At 44.5% G+C, this 17,290-nt stretch overlaps 1 protein-coding gene across 4 annotated transcripts in view; it reads left to right on the top strand.

Annotated features, from left to right (window-relative positions):
* The window catches only part of PHF20 (PHD finger protein 20), a 190,115-nt gene that overhangs the window by 67,364 nt on the left and 105,461 nt on the right, over window positions 1-17,290 (top strand). For 3 of the 4 annotated variants that reach the window (XM_023220550.2, XM_023220549.1, XM_023220551.1), the window contains exons 3-4: window positions 6,009-6,180; window positions 9,847-9,931. In XM_023220550.2, coding sequence (XP_023076318.1) covers window positions 6,009-6,180; window positions 9,847-9,931 — 257 coding nt within the window. Of the gene's footprint in view, window positions 1-6,008; window positions 6,181-9,846; window positions 9,932-11,664; window positions 11,978-17,290 lie in introns of those variants that run through there. The other variant, XM_023220553.1, reaches the window with a different exon arrangement.

A 17,290-nucleotide genomic window follows, 5' to 3' on the forward strand; every position in this document is an offset into this window, starting at 1 on the left:
TTTTTTTTTTTTTTTTTTTTTTGAGACAGAGTCTCGCTCTGTCGCCCGGGCTGGAGTACAGTGGCCGGATCTCTGCTCACTGCAAGCTCCGCCTCCCGGGTTTACGCCATTCTCCTGCCTCAGCCTCCCGAGTAGCTGGAACTACAGGCGCCCGCCACCTCGCCCGGCTAGTTTTTTGTATTTTTTTAGTAGAGACGGGGTTTCACAGTGTTAGCCAGGATGGTCTCGATCTCCTGACCTCGTGATCCGCCCATCTCAGCCTCCCAAAGTGCTGGGATTACAGGCTTGAGCCACCGCGCCCGGCCCCCGATTGATGTCTTTAAAAAAGTTTTTTAAACTTTTAATTTAAAAGTATTTATGTTTGGGTGGGAGCAGTGGCTCACACCTGTAATCCTAGCACTTTCAGAGGCCAAGGCCAGCGATCACTTGAGGCCAAGAATTCGAGACCAGCCTGAGCAACATGGCAAAACCCCGTCTCTAGAAAAAATACCAAAAAAAGTAACTTAGCCAAGCATGGTGGCGGGAGCCTGTAGTCCCAGTTACTCAGGAGGCTGAGGTGGATCACCTGAGCCTGGTAGGTTGAGGCTGCAGTGAGTGGAGATTGCACCACTGTACTCCATCCTGGGTGACAGAGTAAGACCCTGTCTCAAAAACAAAACAAAAAACAAACAAACAAAAAACAAAACCCAAAACCCCAAAAAGTACTTAGTTTATGCTTATAAAGTAATATTTAACTAAATTTTTAAAAAAATTCACACTAAAGCAAAAATCTCTTGGCTATTCCTAATCCCTGTCCCCTCCTAAGAGCTAATTTTTGTTATTAGTTTGATTATCTGCCCCTTTCTGGCTAATATTCCCATTGATTGGAAATGTAACTCCCAGCTGCAATGTTAGTTTGGAAACTAGAGTCTCATCAATGGCTCTTAGTTACACATGGAAGGTAGAAATTCTCTCTTCCTTTTTCTGTCTGTACAAATTCCATTCATATCTCTTTTGTTAACTTTGTTTCATCGTCTTCAGCCTGCTTTATGGTTGTCCAAATATTTAGATTGAACCAGATAAAATTGCTATTTTGGTAGGTAAAAAGCAGTTGATTATCAGCAATTAAGTGTGGTTCAACTAATAGTTTTAAAGTCTAATCCATTTATGTGTCTAGTTCTCCTCAAGGGCAGGGGCCAGAACACATGTTTGTATAATCCCTTCCAAGACCTAGAGTTGACTGGTCAGATCAAAAGCACTTAGTAAATTCCTGTTGACTGATGAAGCTAAGCTGTCCCCAAGGCAGGCAGAGTTGTGATCTACTAAGTCTTACCAGGTTGATCTCTAAGATGGTTTTTGTAGCCTCCCTCTTCTCTGAAATGTAATTGGGTCCCCACCACCATAAATGACTTGCATCTTTGTCACACTTTAGGGAAGTGGGGAGGACCACTTAATCTTTGGAAAATTTTGCCCCTTGGCTACTATTGAGCCTCTTGGAGGGGTTTGTTTAGGTCTGCAGAGAGTGGGATACGTGTGCCCAGTAAAGTTTTTTTGAGTGAGGGAGAAACTTTATATTAGTCGAGGACACAAAGACCCTTCAGAGCAAGTGGAGTTGGTGGCCTAGGAGTTCACACTTGATTCTATGAATCCTGACTTCCGACCAGTGCATATCCAAAATAATTTAAGATTTGCCCTGAGGTTGCCAACTTTTAATTTTGCCAAATAAGTACATTTAAAATAAGTATGTAATTATGTACTTTTAATAGTTAATATGTGTTCATGGTACAATATTTAAAATGTCCAAAAGGATATACAGCAAATGAAATGAGTCTCATACTTCCTCTCTAGTTGCTTAAAACTATTCAGTTCCCCTTCAAGGAGGCAAACCGGGTTACTTGATCCTCCTTCCCGAGATAGCCCACGCATTTAAAAACAGGTATGACTGTATTGGCTCTCTCCCTTCCCCCACATAAATGGTAGTGCATTCAAATACTGTTTGACATCTTGAGTTTACTCCTACATTTCTTAGAGATCTTTAAAAATCAATACATTAAAAAAATTAAAATCAATATATAGAGCTGCCTTATTCTTTTTGAAGGTCGTGTAATATTAGGAAGGGTATTAAAAACAAACAGTTGTTATCGTTTTAACTTAAAAGGTATATTTAAATAGTAAAAGAAAATGCGATTTCAAGCGGGGCGTGGTGGCTTATGCTTGTAATCCCAGCAATTTGAGAGGCTGAGGCAGGAGGATACTTGAGCCCAGGTGTTCAAGACCAGCCTGGGCAACATAGTGAGACTCCACCTCTACAAAAAAAATGACAAAAGATTAGCTGGGCCTGGTGGTATGAGCCTGCAGTCCCAGCGACTCTGGTGGCTGAGGTGAGGGATCACTTGAGGTAAGGAGTTCAAAGCTGTAGTGTGCCATGGTGGTACCACTGTACTCCAGCCTGGGCAACAGAGCGAGGCCCTGTCTCAAAAAAAAAAAAAAAAAAAAGTGATTTCTGTGTAAAGAAGATTTCCTGCCTTAGTCCAAGGACCCTGTGTGAGAAAACTGTTGCTAGAGATAGTAAACCATTAAAGAAAGTGGTTTAAAGCCAGGCGCAGTGGCTCACGCCTGTAATCCCAGCACTTTGGGAGGCCGAGGCGGGCGGATCACGAGGTCAGGAGATCGAGACCATCCTGGCTAACACGGTGAAACCCCGTCTTTACTAAAAATACAAAAAAATTAGCCAGGCGTCATGGTGGGCGCCTGTGGTCCTAGCTACTTGGGAGGCTGAGGCAGGAGAATGGCGTGAACCCAGGAGGCGGAGCTTGCAGTGAGCTGAGATCAGGCCACTGCACTCCAGCCTGGGCGACAGAACGAGACTCCATCTCAAAAAAAAAAAGTGGTTTGAATAGGAATGTGTTAGGACAGATTGTGTTGTTTTAGAGAGGTTTACTAGCTTCAGGTAGGTTGAATGAATGAGAGGGTAAGAGATACATAATTGCCATATTGATATCCTTCTCCCCATTTTGCAGAGAGAAGTGGATTTAGGGAATCCTTACTTGTCTCCTACAGTTGTACTATTTCATTTGTCAGATCAGACAATTAGCCAGTCTGCTGTCAAGATGTCTTGTATTTATAGCAGCTGTCAGTTGGATTGGAGTAGGAAGACTAGTTCCAGGGCTGTTTATGTCTTTTGTTAATATTTTTGAGCAATTAAGGTATGCATAGTAGCAATTAGGAATTATGGAAAACATACCTTTCCAGTCCTCTGTGAGGAATACACACATGAAGTGATGGGGGCCTGAACTTGAGGAGTGAAATTGGAATAGGTTGCTGAAGTCTGAGAATGTTGAAATTAAAAAACTGACAGCATACATGACCTTTGGGAAGAATAAGAAGAGTGGAATTCATTTGCTAAACATTTATTGAGTACCTAGTATGTGCAAAGTACTGTGATACATTACTAACGCCAAGCAAACTGCCTTAGAGGGTGCTAGTGTAGGGCTGAAAAGTACACAGTATACAGACACAAGAAAGCAGGCCTGTTCATTTAGGTAGCATGTGTTTATTAGGACAGCACTGTACTAGGTGCTGGATATAAGAAAGGAAGGAAATGGTACAAACCAGGTTGCAGGGAGAAAATACGGATAGAATGTAAACTTTGTCAGTCTCGAATAGCTATTTGATTAATATAAGTGTTTTCAGAGAAAAACTCCATACAATATTTTTATTTATTTTTAACCATTTATTTTTTGGAATGAGCAGTACCTTTATATAGTTGAAATAAAAAAGTATTATAAGGTATACTGCAAAAAGTCTCCCTCCTATTTTTGCCCCTCCCCGCCTCTTATCCAGATATCTCTCTTGTGTCAGGAATAAATGCTGGAAAAATAAACCAGCCTGAGTATTTTAACCACAAAAGGATTTAAGGTAGGGAATTGGGTACTACTTTGCTGGAAGGGCTGGAAGAGTGGCACTGGAAGAGGCTGCCCTTAGGGTATCATCTTGAAAGGCGCACAATTGTAGCTGTGATCTGGAGGTCAGGAAATCACTGCTGGCACTGCCATCTGCACCACTGCTGCCTGATATGCATGAAGCTGATGATTAGACATTAGGCTCTGACTATTGCAGAGCAGCAGCAGCAGCAACAACATCTGGGAGCTTGTGAGAGCTCTTAGGCCCGAGCTTGGCATACTGAATCAGAATCTTCATTTCAACAAGATACCCTGATGATTTACATGTATGTGGGAGCTTGATAGGCCTTGTGCTGGACCTGGCCACTAACCCAAGGGTTTTTACAACCGTGGCCACCAATTGTAAGGAAGTCAGGGAAATGTAGTTGTTGATTTTCCCAACTCTCAGTCTAGAAAGAAGGTTAAATGGAGGTTGAAAGAGACCATCTACTGAGCTGGCCACACTTTTCCACAAGCAACCTTTGTTGTTTCTTGGGCATCCTTCCAAATACTTTATGCATATATAAGCATATGTGAATACATATCCTTCTTTCTCTTCTTTAAAAAAATAAGTCAGGTGTGGTGCTCATGCCTGTAATTCCAGCATTTGGGGAGGCTGAAGTGGGCAGATAGCTTGAGCCCAGGAGTTTGAGACCAACCTGGGCAACATAACAGAACTCCGTCTCTACAATAAATACAAAAATTAGCCCTGTATGGTGGTGTGTGCCTGTAGTTTCAACTACTTGGGAGGCTAAGGCTGGAGGGACACTTGAGCTGGGGAGAGGGAGGTTGCAGTGAGCTGAGATCATGCCACTGCACGTCAGCCTGGGTGACAGAGTGAGACCCTGTCTCAATCAATCAATCAATCAATAAAACAAAGCAATAGCTTAGCATATACAGTGTTCTGTATCATATAACTGTATATCTTAGAAGAGCTTTCCATATCTTGACAGATAAAATCATCTTGTTCTTTTTAATAACTGTGTAGTATAAGGCCAGGCGCGGTGGCTCATGCCTGTAATGCTAGCGCTTTGGGAGGCTGAGGCGGGCAGATCATGAGGTCAAGAGATCGAGACCATCCTGGCCAACATGGTGAAACCCCGTCTACTAAAAATACAAAAATTAGCCGGGCGTGGTGGCAGGCACCTGTAATCCCAGATACTCGGGAAGCTGAGGCAGGAGAATCTCTTGAACCAGGGAAATGGAGGTTGCAGTGAGCGGAGATCGCGCCATTGTACTCCAGCCTAGCGACAGAGCGAGACCCTGTCTCAAACAAACAAACAAAAAAACCCCTGCATAGTATTCCATTATATTGCTTACAAAATGCTTAAAATTGAGACTGTCTGATACAGTCTGGGTTGCATGGCCATTCTGATTTATTGGCACACGTAAAATCTGATCTAGTTGTTAAATGTTTTCTTCCTGCCTCTTGTGTGCTCATGTCTTTAGTGTATGTCATCTTGTTTAATCCACACTACAACCCAGTGTGCTTCTTCCACTTTACATGAGGGAACTCAGGCTCTGAAAGTTTAATTTAATAGTTTATAAACTGGCCGGGCATGGTGGTTCACCTTTGTAATCTCAGCATTTTGGGAGGCTGAGGCGTGCAGATCACCTAAGGCCAGGAGTTTGAGACCAGCCTGGTCAACATGGTGAAACCCCATCTCTACTAAACATACAAAAATTAGCCGGGCATGGTGGCAGGCGCCTATAATCTCCGCTACCCAGAAGGCTGAGGCAAGGAGAGTCACTTGAACCCAGGAGGTTACAGTGAGCCAAGATCACACCACTGCATTCCAGCCAGGGTGACAGAGTGAGACTCTGTCTCAAAAATAAAATAAAATAAAATAAAATAAAATAAAATAGTTCATAAAATAAGGAATATGCAGGTTGGGATTTGGATCTCAGGTCTGTTACCCTCCCTAATTTGTGATTTGACCCAATTACACGGAGTCTCTAAACGGTAGGCCTGGTAACCTTCTCCTTTGGGAATAGGTTTGGAAATGTACCATTATGGATATTTGGATATTTGGGGTGGGTATTAAAGGAATGCCAATTTTTTTTTTTTTTTTTTTTTTTCTGACTCAGGTATCCAGCTCACATAGAAGACATTGACTACGAGGAAGGAAAAGTACTCATCCATTTCAAGCGCTGGAACCATCGTTATGATGAGTGGTTCTGCTGGGACAGTCCTTATTTACGCCCTTTAGAGAAAATACAGCTGAGGAAAGAGGGCTTACATGAAGAGGATGGATCTTCTGTGAGTAAGAAATCTGGGAAGTTCTGTAGTATGCAAGGTCAGCCATTGGGCTGTTTGTGTTTCAATCTTTGATGTTCAGTAGCAGCTGGGGACCAGTTTTTATTTAGGCCTATAGTTGTAACCCTGAGATCTCAATGACACCTGGGGCTCTTGAAGAATCCCAATTTTTTTGTTTGTTTGTCTGTTTGTTTTTTGAGACAGAGTCTCGCTCAACGTTGCCCAGGCTGGAGTGTAGTGGTGCAATCTCTGCTCACTGCAACCTCCACCTCTTGGGTTCAAGCGATTCTCATGCCTCAGCCTCCCTAGTAGCTGGGATTACAGGTGCCCACCATGGCTAATTTTTGTATTTTTAGTAGATATGGGGTTTTGCTACATTGGCCAGGCTGGTCTCAAACTCCTGACCAATTTTATAGCACTGTATCCCTAACTTCTAGAACACTGCCTGGCACATAGTAGATCTTCTGATCTTTTGTTAAGCTGTCTGATCTTTTGTTAAGTGATCATTCCGGCCAGGCGCGGTGGCTCATACCTATAATCCCAGCACTTTGGGAGGCGGAGGCGGGTGAATCACAAGATCAGGAGTTTGAGACCAGCCTGGCCAACATGGTGAAACCCCGCCTCTACTAAAAACATGAAAAATTAGCTGGGTGTAGTGGAGGGTGCCTGTAATCCCAGCTACTCGGGAGGCTGAGGCAGGAGAATCGCTTGAACCCAGCAGGCAGAGATTGCAGTGAGCCAAGATTATCACGCCACTGCACACCAGCCCAGGTGACAGAGTGAGATTCCATCTCAAAAATAAAAGAAAGTGATCATTCCATGTAGAGCATTGTGCTAGTCTCATATGCAAGGTCTTTCTTTTTCTTTTGAGACAGGGTCTTGCTCTGTTGCCCAGACTGGAATGCAGTGGTGCGATCATGGCTCACTGCAGCCTCAATCTCAGGCTGAAGCGATCTTTCCACTTCACCTTCCCGAGTAGCTGGGACCATAGGCCCACCACACCCGGCTAATTTTTAAATTTTTTTATACGGACAGCATCTCACATTGTTGCCCAGGCTGGTCTTGAACTCCTGGGCTCAAGCAGTCCTCCCACCTTGGTCTCCCAAAGTGCTAGGATTATAGGGGTAAGCTCGTCATACAAAGTTTTTTATAAGCCCTCAAAGGACTTGGACTGTATTCCATTTTTCTCAATTTTATCTCTATGCCTGGAGCTTTTACTGACTTCAAAATGCAGTATGAAGTATTAGTTTTAAGGTTTTTTTGTTTTGTTTTGTTTTAAGCAATGAAAGCACACATTTACTGAAATGAAAGTACACTCCATAGAGTGGGAGCGGGCTCGAGTAAGTAGCTCAAGAGCCATGTTTTTGTTTGTTTGTTTTTGAGACGGAGTCTTGCTCTGTCGCTCAGGCTGGAGTGCAGTGGCTCGATCTCAGCTCACTGCAACCTCCGTCTCCTGGGTTCAAGCAATTCCCCTGCCTCAGCCTCCCGAATAGCTGGGACTACAGGTGCGTGCCACCATACCTGGCTAATTTTTTGTAGTTTTAGTAGAGACAGGTTTCATTGTTAGCTACGATGGTCTTGATCTCCTGACCTCATGATCTGCCTGCCTCGGCCTCCCAAAGTGCTAGGATTACAGGTGTGAGCCACTGCGCCCGGCCTGTTTTTTTGTTTTTTTAAAGAGACGTTTTCTTGCTCTGTCGCCCAGTCTGTAGTGCAGTGGTGCAGTCTTTGCTCAATGTAGCCTTGACCTCTTGGGCTCAAGCAATCCTCCTTCCTCAGCCTCCTGAGTACCTGGGACTATAGGCATGTACCACTGTGCCTGGCTAATTAAAAAATTTTTTTTTTTGTAGAGACAAGGTCTTATTATGTTGCCCAGGCTGGTCTTGAACTCCTGGCCTTAAGGGATTTTTCTGCCAAAGAAGGAAGATCCTTCGTACCTCCCAAAGTCCTGGGATTTTAGGCACGTGCCCTTGTGCCTGGCCAGTTTTAAGGTTTTTAAACAGGCATTGAGACATCTATAATGGTCCTGCCACTTTTAGATCTGACTCAGCCCTGCCTTCTATTTTCTTTTTCTTATCTTTTTTTTTTTTTTTTTTTTGAGACAGTCTCACTCTATTGCCAAGGCTGGATGGAGTGCAGTGGCATGATCTTGGCTCACTGCAACCTCTGTCTTCCAGGTTCAAGCGATTCTCGAGTCTTAGCCTTCTGAGTAGCTGGGACTACAGGTTCATCCAACCACACCTGGCTAATTTTTGTATTTTTAGTGGAGGTGGGATTTCATCATGTTGGCCAGACTCCTGACCTCAGGTGATCCACCTGCCCCAGCCTCCCAAAGTGCTAGGATTACAGGCACAAGCCACTGTGTCTGGCTTATTTTCTATTTTAACCCTATTAGAGAACTTGAACTCTTGCTGGCCTTTTTTTTTCTTTTTCCCAATTAAGGATTATTCAGTATTGTTCCATTTTACTTTTCAGTGTTCATTCTACAATTTGTTTTTTTTTTTTTTTTTTTTGAGACAGAGTCTCACTGTGTCACCCAGCCTGGAGTGCAATGGCATGATCTCAGCTCACTGCAACCTCCACCTCCTGGGTTCAAGTGATTCTCCTACCTCAGCCTTCTGAGAAGCTGGGATTACAGGCAGCTGCCACCACACTGGCTAATTTTTGTATTTTTAGTAGAGAAGGGATTTCACCATGTTGGCCAGGCTGTTCTCTACCTGCTGATCTCAGGTGATCCGCCCACCTTGACCTCCCAGAGTGCTGGGATTACAGGTGTGAGCCACTGTGCCTGGCCCATTGTACAAAATTTATCAGTGCAAACTGTGTGCTGGGAAAAGTGTATAAAATATTAAAGGTGAATGGTTGCTTTCCTTGTCTAAAGTCCCTTTAGAAGTGTAGGTGGCATTACATGCTGCTTCCCTGAGTATGAAGTAGCCTCATAATCTTCTAACTCCCATACTGGATGTATATCCTAGTAGTCCTGGCCTCTTAGACTCATTTTCAGAATGTATGTTGATTAGGGTGGAATTATCATCAGTGCTGGGCTGCCCAGACCTCTTGGGCTTATTGAGGTCTTGTGTCCCAGCCCTTTTGTTTTGACTCTTGTCTTAGTCTTTTTTGTGTTGCTATAATAGAATATCTGAGACTAGGTAATTTATAAAGAAAAGAGGTTTGTTTAGCTCACAATTCTGCAGGCTGGGAAGTACAAGTGCATGGTACTGTCTTCTAGCATTGGCTTTCATGCTGCGTCATACATGGTGGAAGGTCAAAGAGGGAGACAAGTGTGAAGAGAGGGACCAAACAGGAGGAGGAGCCTTGCTTTATGACAACTTGCTTTCTTGGGAATGAATCCATTCCCAGGAGAGCGAGAAGTCACTCCTGTGAGACAGCATTAATCTGTTCATGAGGGATTTGCCACCATGACCCAAACACCTCTCATAGGCCCCATCTCCAACTCTGCTGCCCTGAAAACATTAACTTTCAGTGAGGACAAATGACACAGAAATTATAGCAACTCCTGGTGTTGAACAACAGAAATATCTTCCTCCATCCCAATAGCTACTTTCCTTTCTCACTCTCTTATCAATCCCAGCCTCTTTTATGAGATCTGGTACAGTATATGTCTTGTGAAATTAGGTTGGTAACAGGATTTTTTTTTATGTTTTTTAGGAATTTCAAATAAATGAGCAGGTCCTTGCTTGCTGGTCTGATTGTCGTTTTTACCCGGCCAAAGTCACTGCTGTTAACAAGGATGGTAAGGCATTTGAGTTGTAGTTGTTTTTACTCATGACTTAGGTGGTGGCGGCGGGGGGGATGTTTGTAATGTTAGAGCTTGATAGTATATTTTCAGTATTTCTTTACTGCCTAGGTATCTGCTTTATTCAAGTTAATCACTATGTCAGGAGTTGGGAAGAAATTATAAGTGTAAAGAAAACTGGACAAAAAAGGTAGTTTGACTTTTTACCCCCTAATTTTCAGTCATTGTTTTCTAAAACAGTCACAGTTCATCTGTCACTCTTCCTGGAAGTATGCAGGTACTTGCTATCTAGGAGTTCCTAATATAATTGATGAGATAGCCCTGAATATTTGTGAATAGCCTAGAAATTAAATGAACACTAACAAACTTTAAAAAAATGTGCTTTCTTGATGCAAGGTGATTGAGGTGGTCTGTAACATTGGAGTTGGCTAGTGGAAACTGGGATGCCGGAAGTTAGAGCACTGAGTTGGGTTTCTTTTGCCAGAGCTGAACGTGTGAAGAGACAGAATGGGAAACTTGACTAATAGAGGCTCATTTTGCTAGTAAAAGGGCAGGCAAAGAGTTTTGAGGATAATATATATGGTCAGAATCCTGGCACCTGGAGAACAGAGTCTAGGTCCCAGTGATACCATTGTAAGCACATTCCACCAGGGTATGTGTGGTCTCCATGATCTCTGAAGTGAATGTTTAGGGAAGTCAGGCCTCTTGATGCCACTGTAGGGTTGACTCTTAGGCCAGTCTGAATTTTCGTTTGATGAAGTTATTCAGGTATTTATTAATATTCTGCTAACTGCTGGGCCTCAGGCTGACCAAGTTTTGTCTGAGAATGATTTTTTTTTCTTGTTCTTTTTTGAGACAGAGTCTTGCTGTGTTGCCCAGGCTGGAGTGCAGTGGTGCCAGCTCAGCTCACTGCAGCCTCCATCTCCTGGGTTCAAGCAGTTCTCCTGCCTCAGCCTCCTGAGTAGCTGGGATTACCGATGTACACCATGGTCAGCTAAATTTTGTATCTTTAGTAGAGACGGGGTTTTGCTCGGTTGCCCAGGCTGGTCTCATGTGATCTACCCACCTCAGCCTCCCAAAGTGTTGGGATTATAGGTGTGAGCTACCATATCCAGCCGCAACTTTTTAGAGAAGTATTTTTCAGGCCAAACACCATGGCTGGTGCCTGTAATCCCAGCAGTTTGGGAGGCTGTGGTGGGAGGATCAGTTGAGGCCAGGAATTTGAGACCAGCCTGGGCAACACAGTGAGACCTCATCTCACTATGAAAAAATTAGATGAGGGTGGTGGCATGTTCCTGTAGTCCTAGCTACTCGCATGGCTGAGGTGGGAAGATCCTTTGAGCCCAGGAGTTTGAGGCTGCAGCAGGCTATGAGAGTGTCATTGTACTCCAGCCTGGGCAGCAGAATGAGATTGTCTCTTTAAAAAAAAAAAAAAGTATTTTCAGTTGTGCTTCCTCCATAAGCTAAAATTATAGAAGGGAGAGTCTCGAGGCTATGGTAGTTCCTAAAATGGTCATTTGCAATGCTAATATATTGTTTCTGAGGCTCCATATTCTGTCCAGTGAAATTTAATTAATTGAAGGACATGAAAATTAGTGGAAATTTCTGCCAAAACCTGTTTTCCTGAGGTTCTCGGGTCTGGAGTTCTGTATTATGCTGACACACTGACTGGTTTTTGGGACTAACTGGAAGAGGGAGGAGAGGATATGGGAGAGGGGTAATCCTGAAACAGGAAGTTAGTGGGACAGGCCGGGTGGTACTATTGGCCACCCAGATTGTGAAGGAAAGCTAGCCTTTGTAGGAGCTCAGATCTATGTCTGATTTGGAGATGAAGATAATTAATGCCTCTAAGAGGGGTGGGAAGATGTGTTGGTGGAGGCAATGAAGGCTTAGTAATCTACTGTTTAGATCTAATACCTACAGAGCCCAGAGCTTGGCATCATGGAGTAAAACAAAAGAAGACCTGCTTCAAGGTAGAATGAAGTAGGTGCTGAAATAGAGCTACCAGGAGGAGGCAGGGCAGGATGGTGCAGGTTAATCATGGTAGGCACCTGTCTCTATAAGGTTTTGTGTTTGTGTGTGGGATGGGTCAGAAACCCTTTGAAATAATTATTTCAAAAATGTTAGGTTTGGATTAGTGCTAATGATCAGTTTCTGCTTCATCACGATTCACTGTGGGATTACTTGTGGGATTGGGAGCGACAATGCTAGTCTCTCTTTTCTCTCTTTCCCTGGTCTTTTCTGCTGTGCCTCAGGTTCATCCGTAGCAGTGACCACCAGCTTAATGGCTCTGTGAGGAGCAGCTCTGCTGGCAAGGCAGCATGTTTATTTCCTGTAAATGTCACTTATGTCTTGTTGGTGCTGCCAGGAGGAGGCAGGGGATATAGTGAAGTCACGCCTTGTAGATTTATGTTTAGAAGGCTTGGTGTGATTTTCTTGCCATTCTTAATCTCCTTGGATGTTTTGCTAAGGCTGATTGTTGATCTGGCTGGTGGGTGGGGACTCTAGCCAGAGTGGAAGTGGCAGCTGCTGGCACTGAGGAGTCTGGCATGATTGAATCAGAACTAAATAACAACTTTAGTTTCTTAAGGGAGTCTGTTAGCACTTGGAAAATAGGGCATTTAATGCCATATTATTTAGCTTTTTTCACTTGGAATGGTTCTTCAGCAGTGGAGATTAAGCATTATTTAGTGTGAAGGCACTGGCAGTTGGTAGTCTTGTTAGACTCTCAGTCTATGTTGTTGTAAAAGACAGTAAAAGATGGGTTTCTACTTTCAGGGAATCTTTGTTTGGAAGCCATCTCTGGTGAGCTGACCTCACCTCTTTGCTGGGGCTGCTTAGCTTCCCCCTCCCTTTTTTTTTTTTGTTTGTGACAGAATCTTGCTCTGTTGCCCAGGCTGGAGTGCAATGGCGCAATCTCTGCTCACCGCAATCTCTGCCTCCTGGGTTCAAGCAATTCTTCTGCCTCAGCCTCCTGAGCAGCTGGGACTACAGGCACACGCCACACCACACTTGGCTAATTTATATGTATTTAAGGTTTCAAATGTACTTTATTTCTTCAGTAATGGCATATCTTAATGGGTACAAGTGCTTTAACTTGGCATCAATTATGAGCTGTTGTTTGAACAATTCATTATTACACCAGCTGGTGTGATTACTGTTCTCTCCATTTTGGGGGGTGACTCTGCCAACAGGGGACAGGCTCCATTCTATTCTGATTTGTGTTGTTACATATGTCCATAGAGCAATACAGAAAGTGGCTCCACTAGCTAATACAGTATTACCATATTTGTCATGAAAATCAGGTGTACGTTTCTGGTGGCTCTGCCATCATTGTTTGCTGAATGCTTCGAACTTGGAGATGACTTAGTTTGTTTTTGACCAAGGGAAACGTCCTGAAGGTGAAGATAGAACTGCAGCAATGAAGCTGCTGCTTTAAATTTTGCGTTTTTAGTAGAGACGAAGTTTCACCATATTGGCCAGGCTGGTCTGGAACTCCTGACCTCAAATGATCCACCTGTCTCAGCCTCCCGAAGCTCCCCTTTTTTTCACAGGGGGAATAGCAGAGTCAATTGTCTGTCAGGGCTTTCTGCTCCCAGTAGTGTACAACTCTGCTCTGTAAGTGATTTTCTTTAAGGAAACTACTTTTTAGGTTAGCATTTATGACAAAATGGGGAATTGTTCCTTTCTGTTGATCTGTGGTTCTTTAATTTGAATGAGCAGGTAAATCAGTTCCTTCTTCCTAAAAACTATGCATATTTTTGGGTCATGTCCCCTACCCACCCCGCCAGTTCAGTCTCTGGGGCAGTGACTGAAGTCTGCATTTATAACAGGAGATGCTATGGAAATGATCTTGTTTCTAGAGTCTCTGGCTGAAGCAGCTCTTATTTTTTTTTTTCTTCATGCTGTAACTGATTCTACATTTGAAATGTGGGGAGGTTGATACTATGTGAACAGCTTTGTAGAAAGAGAAAAGGAAGATTTAGGCCCACACATGCAGGTGCTAACTTGGCTGTTTTCTTCTTCTGGGGGAAGAGGGATTGTGCTTCTCGCCCCCCCCCCCCTTTTTTTTTTTTTTTGCCTAGATAGCCTTTAAAGATATCAATGGCCAGGCACAGTGGCTCATGCCTGTAATCCCAGCACTTTGTGGGGCCAGGGCAGTGGATCACCTGAGGTCAGGAGTTGGAGACCAGCCTGGCCAACATGGTGAAACCTAATTTCTACTAAAAATACGAAAATTAGCCAGGGGTGGTGACACATACCTGTAGTCCTAGCTACTCAGGAGGCTGAGACAGGAGAATCACTTGAACTTAGGAGGCGGAAGTTGCAGTGAGCCGAGATAGCGCTATACTGCACTCTAGCCTGGGCAACAGAGTGAGACTCGTCTCCAAACAAAAAAAGAAAAAAAAAGGTTGTCAATGTGCTGTGCTTCCCTTTTAGGGTGACTTGGTGGTATCCCTTGGTCTGTGACAGGCCCTGTGCTAGGTTATTTCCGTATCTTATCATATTTAGTCTTTACTCAAACATGGAAAGGTTATTGCCATTAACCCCATTCTTTTTTTTTTTGAGGCGGAGTCTCGCTCTGTCGCCTGGGCTGGAGTGCAGTGGCCGGATCTCAGCTCACTGCAAGCTCCGCCTCCCGGGTTTACGCCATTCTCCTGCCTCAGCCTCCCAAGTAGCTGGGACTACAGGCGCCTGCCAACTCACCCGGCTAGTTTTTTGTATTTTTTAGTAGAGACGGGGTTTCACCGTGTTAGCCAGGATGGTCTCGATCTCCTGACCTCGTGATCCACCCGTCTCGGCCTCCCAACGTGCTGGGATTACAGGCTTGAGCCACCGCGCCCGGCCCAACCCCATTCTTATTTTGCAGATGAGGAACTAAGCTCACAGGGGGAAACTGCTGTAGGTTATAAAGCGCTTGGATGGTAGAGCTGAGATCTGCATGGAGGTCTGTGGTTCTCCAGAGTCCCTAAACTGTGGTTCCCACGGGACCAGGCTGCCTCTTTGGAGCAGGGTTGGCCTAAGAGGGCAGGTGTTGTCAATTAGGTCCAGGTGTTCCCTGATAGAATGTGAGAGTGGATGTAGTGGTCTGCACTTTCTGGAGCCTAGGGTTGTCTTGAGAACCATGGTTAGGAGACAGGGTCTGGTCCCAGTTCCTGCTCAGTGATTATGGGTGTTCACTGCCTTTGCTCTGGACTCTTTTGAGCAGTTAGAAGTCAAAGAGGGAATGGAAATAGATGAGTGTTGTATTGGCCACAGAACCTAAACCCAATATGTAAAATTGCTAAGAAGAAGATACTTAGAGAGAGGGGAAGGCGTGCCCGCAGACATATGCACATCCTCAGTCCTCAACAATCTGTGGAAGTCTAAGGACTTCAAGAAAGCTTTTTTTGTTGTTGTTGTTTTCTGAGATGGAGTCTCGCTGTGTCGCCCAGTACAGTGGCTTGATCTCAGCTCACTGCAACCTCTGCCTCCTGGGTTCAAGTGATTCTCCTGCCTCAGCCTCCTGAGTAGCTGGGATTACAGGTGCGTGCCACCATGCCTGGCTGATTTTTATATTTTTAGTAGAGATGGGGTTTCATCATGTTGGTCAGGCTGGTCTTGAACTCCTGACCTCATGATCTGCCTACCTCAGCTTCCCAAAGTGTTGGGATTACAGGCATGAGCCACCGTTCCCGACCTGACTAGTCTTTTTTTTTTTTTTTTTTTTTTTTGTGAGAGGGAGTCTCGCTCTGTTGCCCAGGCTGGAGCACAGTGGCCGGATCTCAGCTCACTGCAAGCTCCGCCTCCCGGGTTTACGCCATTCTCCTGCCTCAGCCTCCGGAGTAGCTGGGACTACAGGCGCCCGCCACCTCGCCCGGCTAGTTTGTTGTATTTTTTAGTAGAGACGGGGTTTCACCATGTTAGCCAGGATGGTCTCGATCTCCTGACCTTGTGATCCGCCCATCTCGGCCTCCCAAAGTGCTGGGATTACAGGCTTGAGCCACCGCGCCTGGTCTTTTTTTTTTTTTTTTTTCTAAAGGGCCGATCTGGGCGTGGTGGCTGATGCCTATAATCCTAGCACTTTGGGAGGTTGAGGTGGGTGGATCACCTGAGGTCAGGAGTTCAAGAGCAGTCTGACCAACATGGTGAAAGCCGTCTCTACTAAAAATACAAAAAATTATTTTTAGTAGAGGCAGGAGAATCACTTGAACCCAGGAGGTGGAGATTGCAGTGAGCGGAGATCATGCCACTGCCACTGGACTCCAGCCTGGGCGACAGAGTGAGACTCATCTCCAAAAAAAAAAAGACTAGTCAAAAGCAGTCGTGAGGAGGAGGGAAAGAGTAGAATAAGAAGTTTGATCTGTAACTGACTGTGAACAATCAATTGAGATAACTCACTACTTTCAGACCAGCCTGAGAAAACATGTTTGAAAACCCCCTGTTTTCCTCCTGTGGCATTCTGGAATAATCTGACTTCCAAAGAGTGAATGAGATAGAAAAGAAGCCCTGGACGCTGGGTATGATGGCTCACATCTGTAATTCCAGTGCTTTTGGAAGTCGAGGTGGCAGGATTGTTTGAGGCCAGGAGTTTGAGACCAGCCTGGGTAACAGAGACCCCCATGCCCTGCTATCTTTACTAAAAATTAAAAAATAAAAAATTGGCTGGATATGTTGGTGCATGCCTATAGTCCTAGCCACTTGTGAGGCAGAGACAGTAGGATTGCTTGAGTCCAGGAGTTTGAGGCTGCAGTGAGCTAGGATCATACCACTACACTTCAGGATGGGTGACGAAGACCCTGTCTTTTTTTTTTTTTTTTTTTTTTTTTTGAGACAGTCTTGCTTGCTCTGTTGCCCAGGCTGGAGTACAGTGGCACAATCTTGGCTCACTACAACCTTTGCCTCCCAGGTTCAAGTGATTCTCCTGCCTCAGCCTCTCGAGTAGCTGGGATTACAGGCACCCACCATCATGCCCGGCTAATTTTTATATTTTTGTAGAGATGGGTTTCACCACAGTGGCCAGGCTGGTCTTGAACTCCTGACCTCAGGTGATCCACTGGCCTCGGCCTCCCAAAGTGCTGGGATTACAGGCGTGAGCCACCACGCCCGGCCAATGAAGACCCTGTTTCTAAGAAAAAAAGAGGCCCTGGAATATTAGTTGTGGTAGATTTCATGAGCAACAGAAATCTGTCCAATCCAAAATCACCCTTGTATTATCCCTATGTCTTTGGTCCTAGAGAACATGAGCTTGTTATGCATCTCTAGTTTTGTTCTTAGAACATTCTACTATTACTGACGGCTATAGGATTGTCTGCAATGCTGAGTCCTTAACCCTCAGAGGGGCAAGGCCAGGAAGCTTTGTTTCATCTTAAAGTC

The sequence above is a fragment of the Piliocolobus tephrosceles genome, chromosome 20, assembly GCF_002776525.5.
Source record: "Piliocolobus tephrosceles isolate RC106 chromosome 20, ASM277652v3, whole genome shotgun sequence".
Lineage (NCBI taxonomy): Eukaryota > Metazoa > Chordata > Mammalia > Primates > Cercopithecidae > Piliocolobus > Piliocolobus tephrosceles.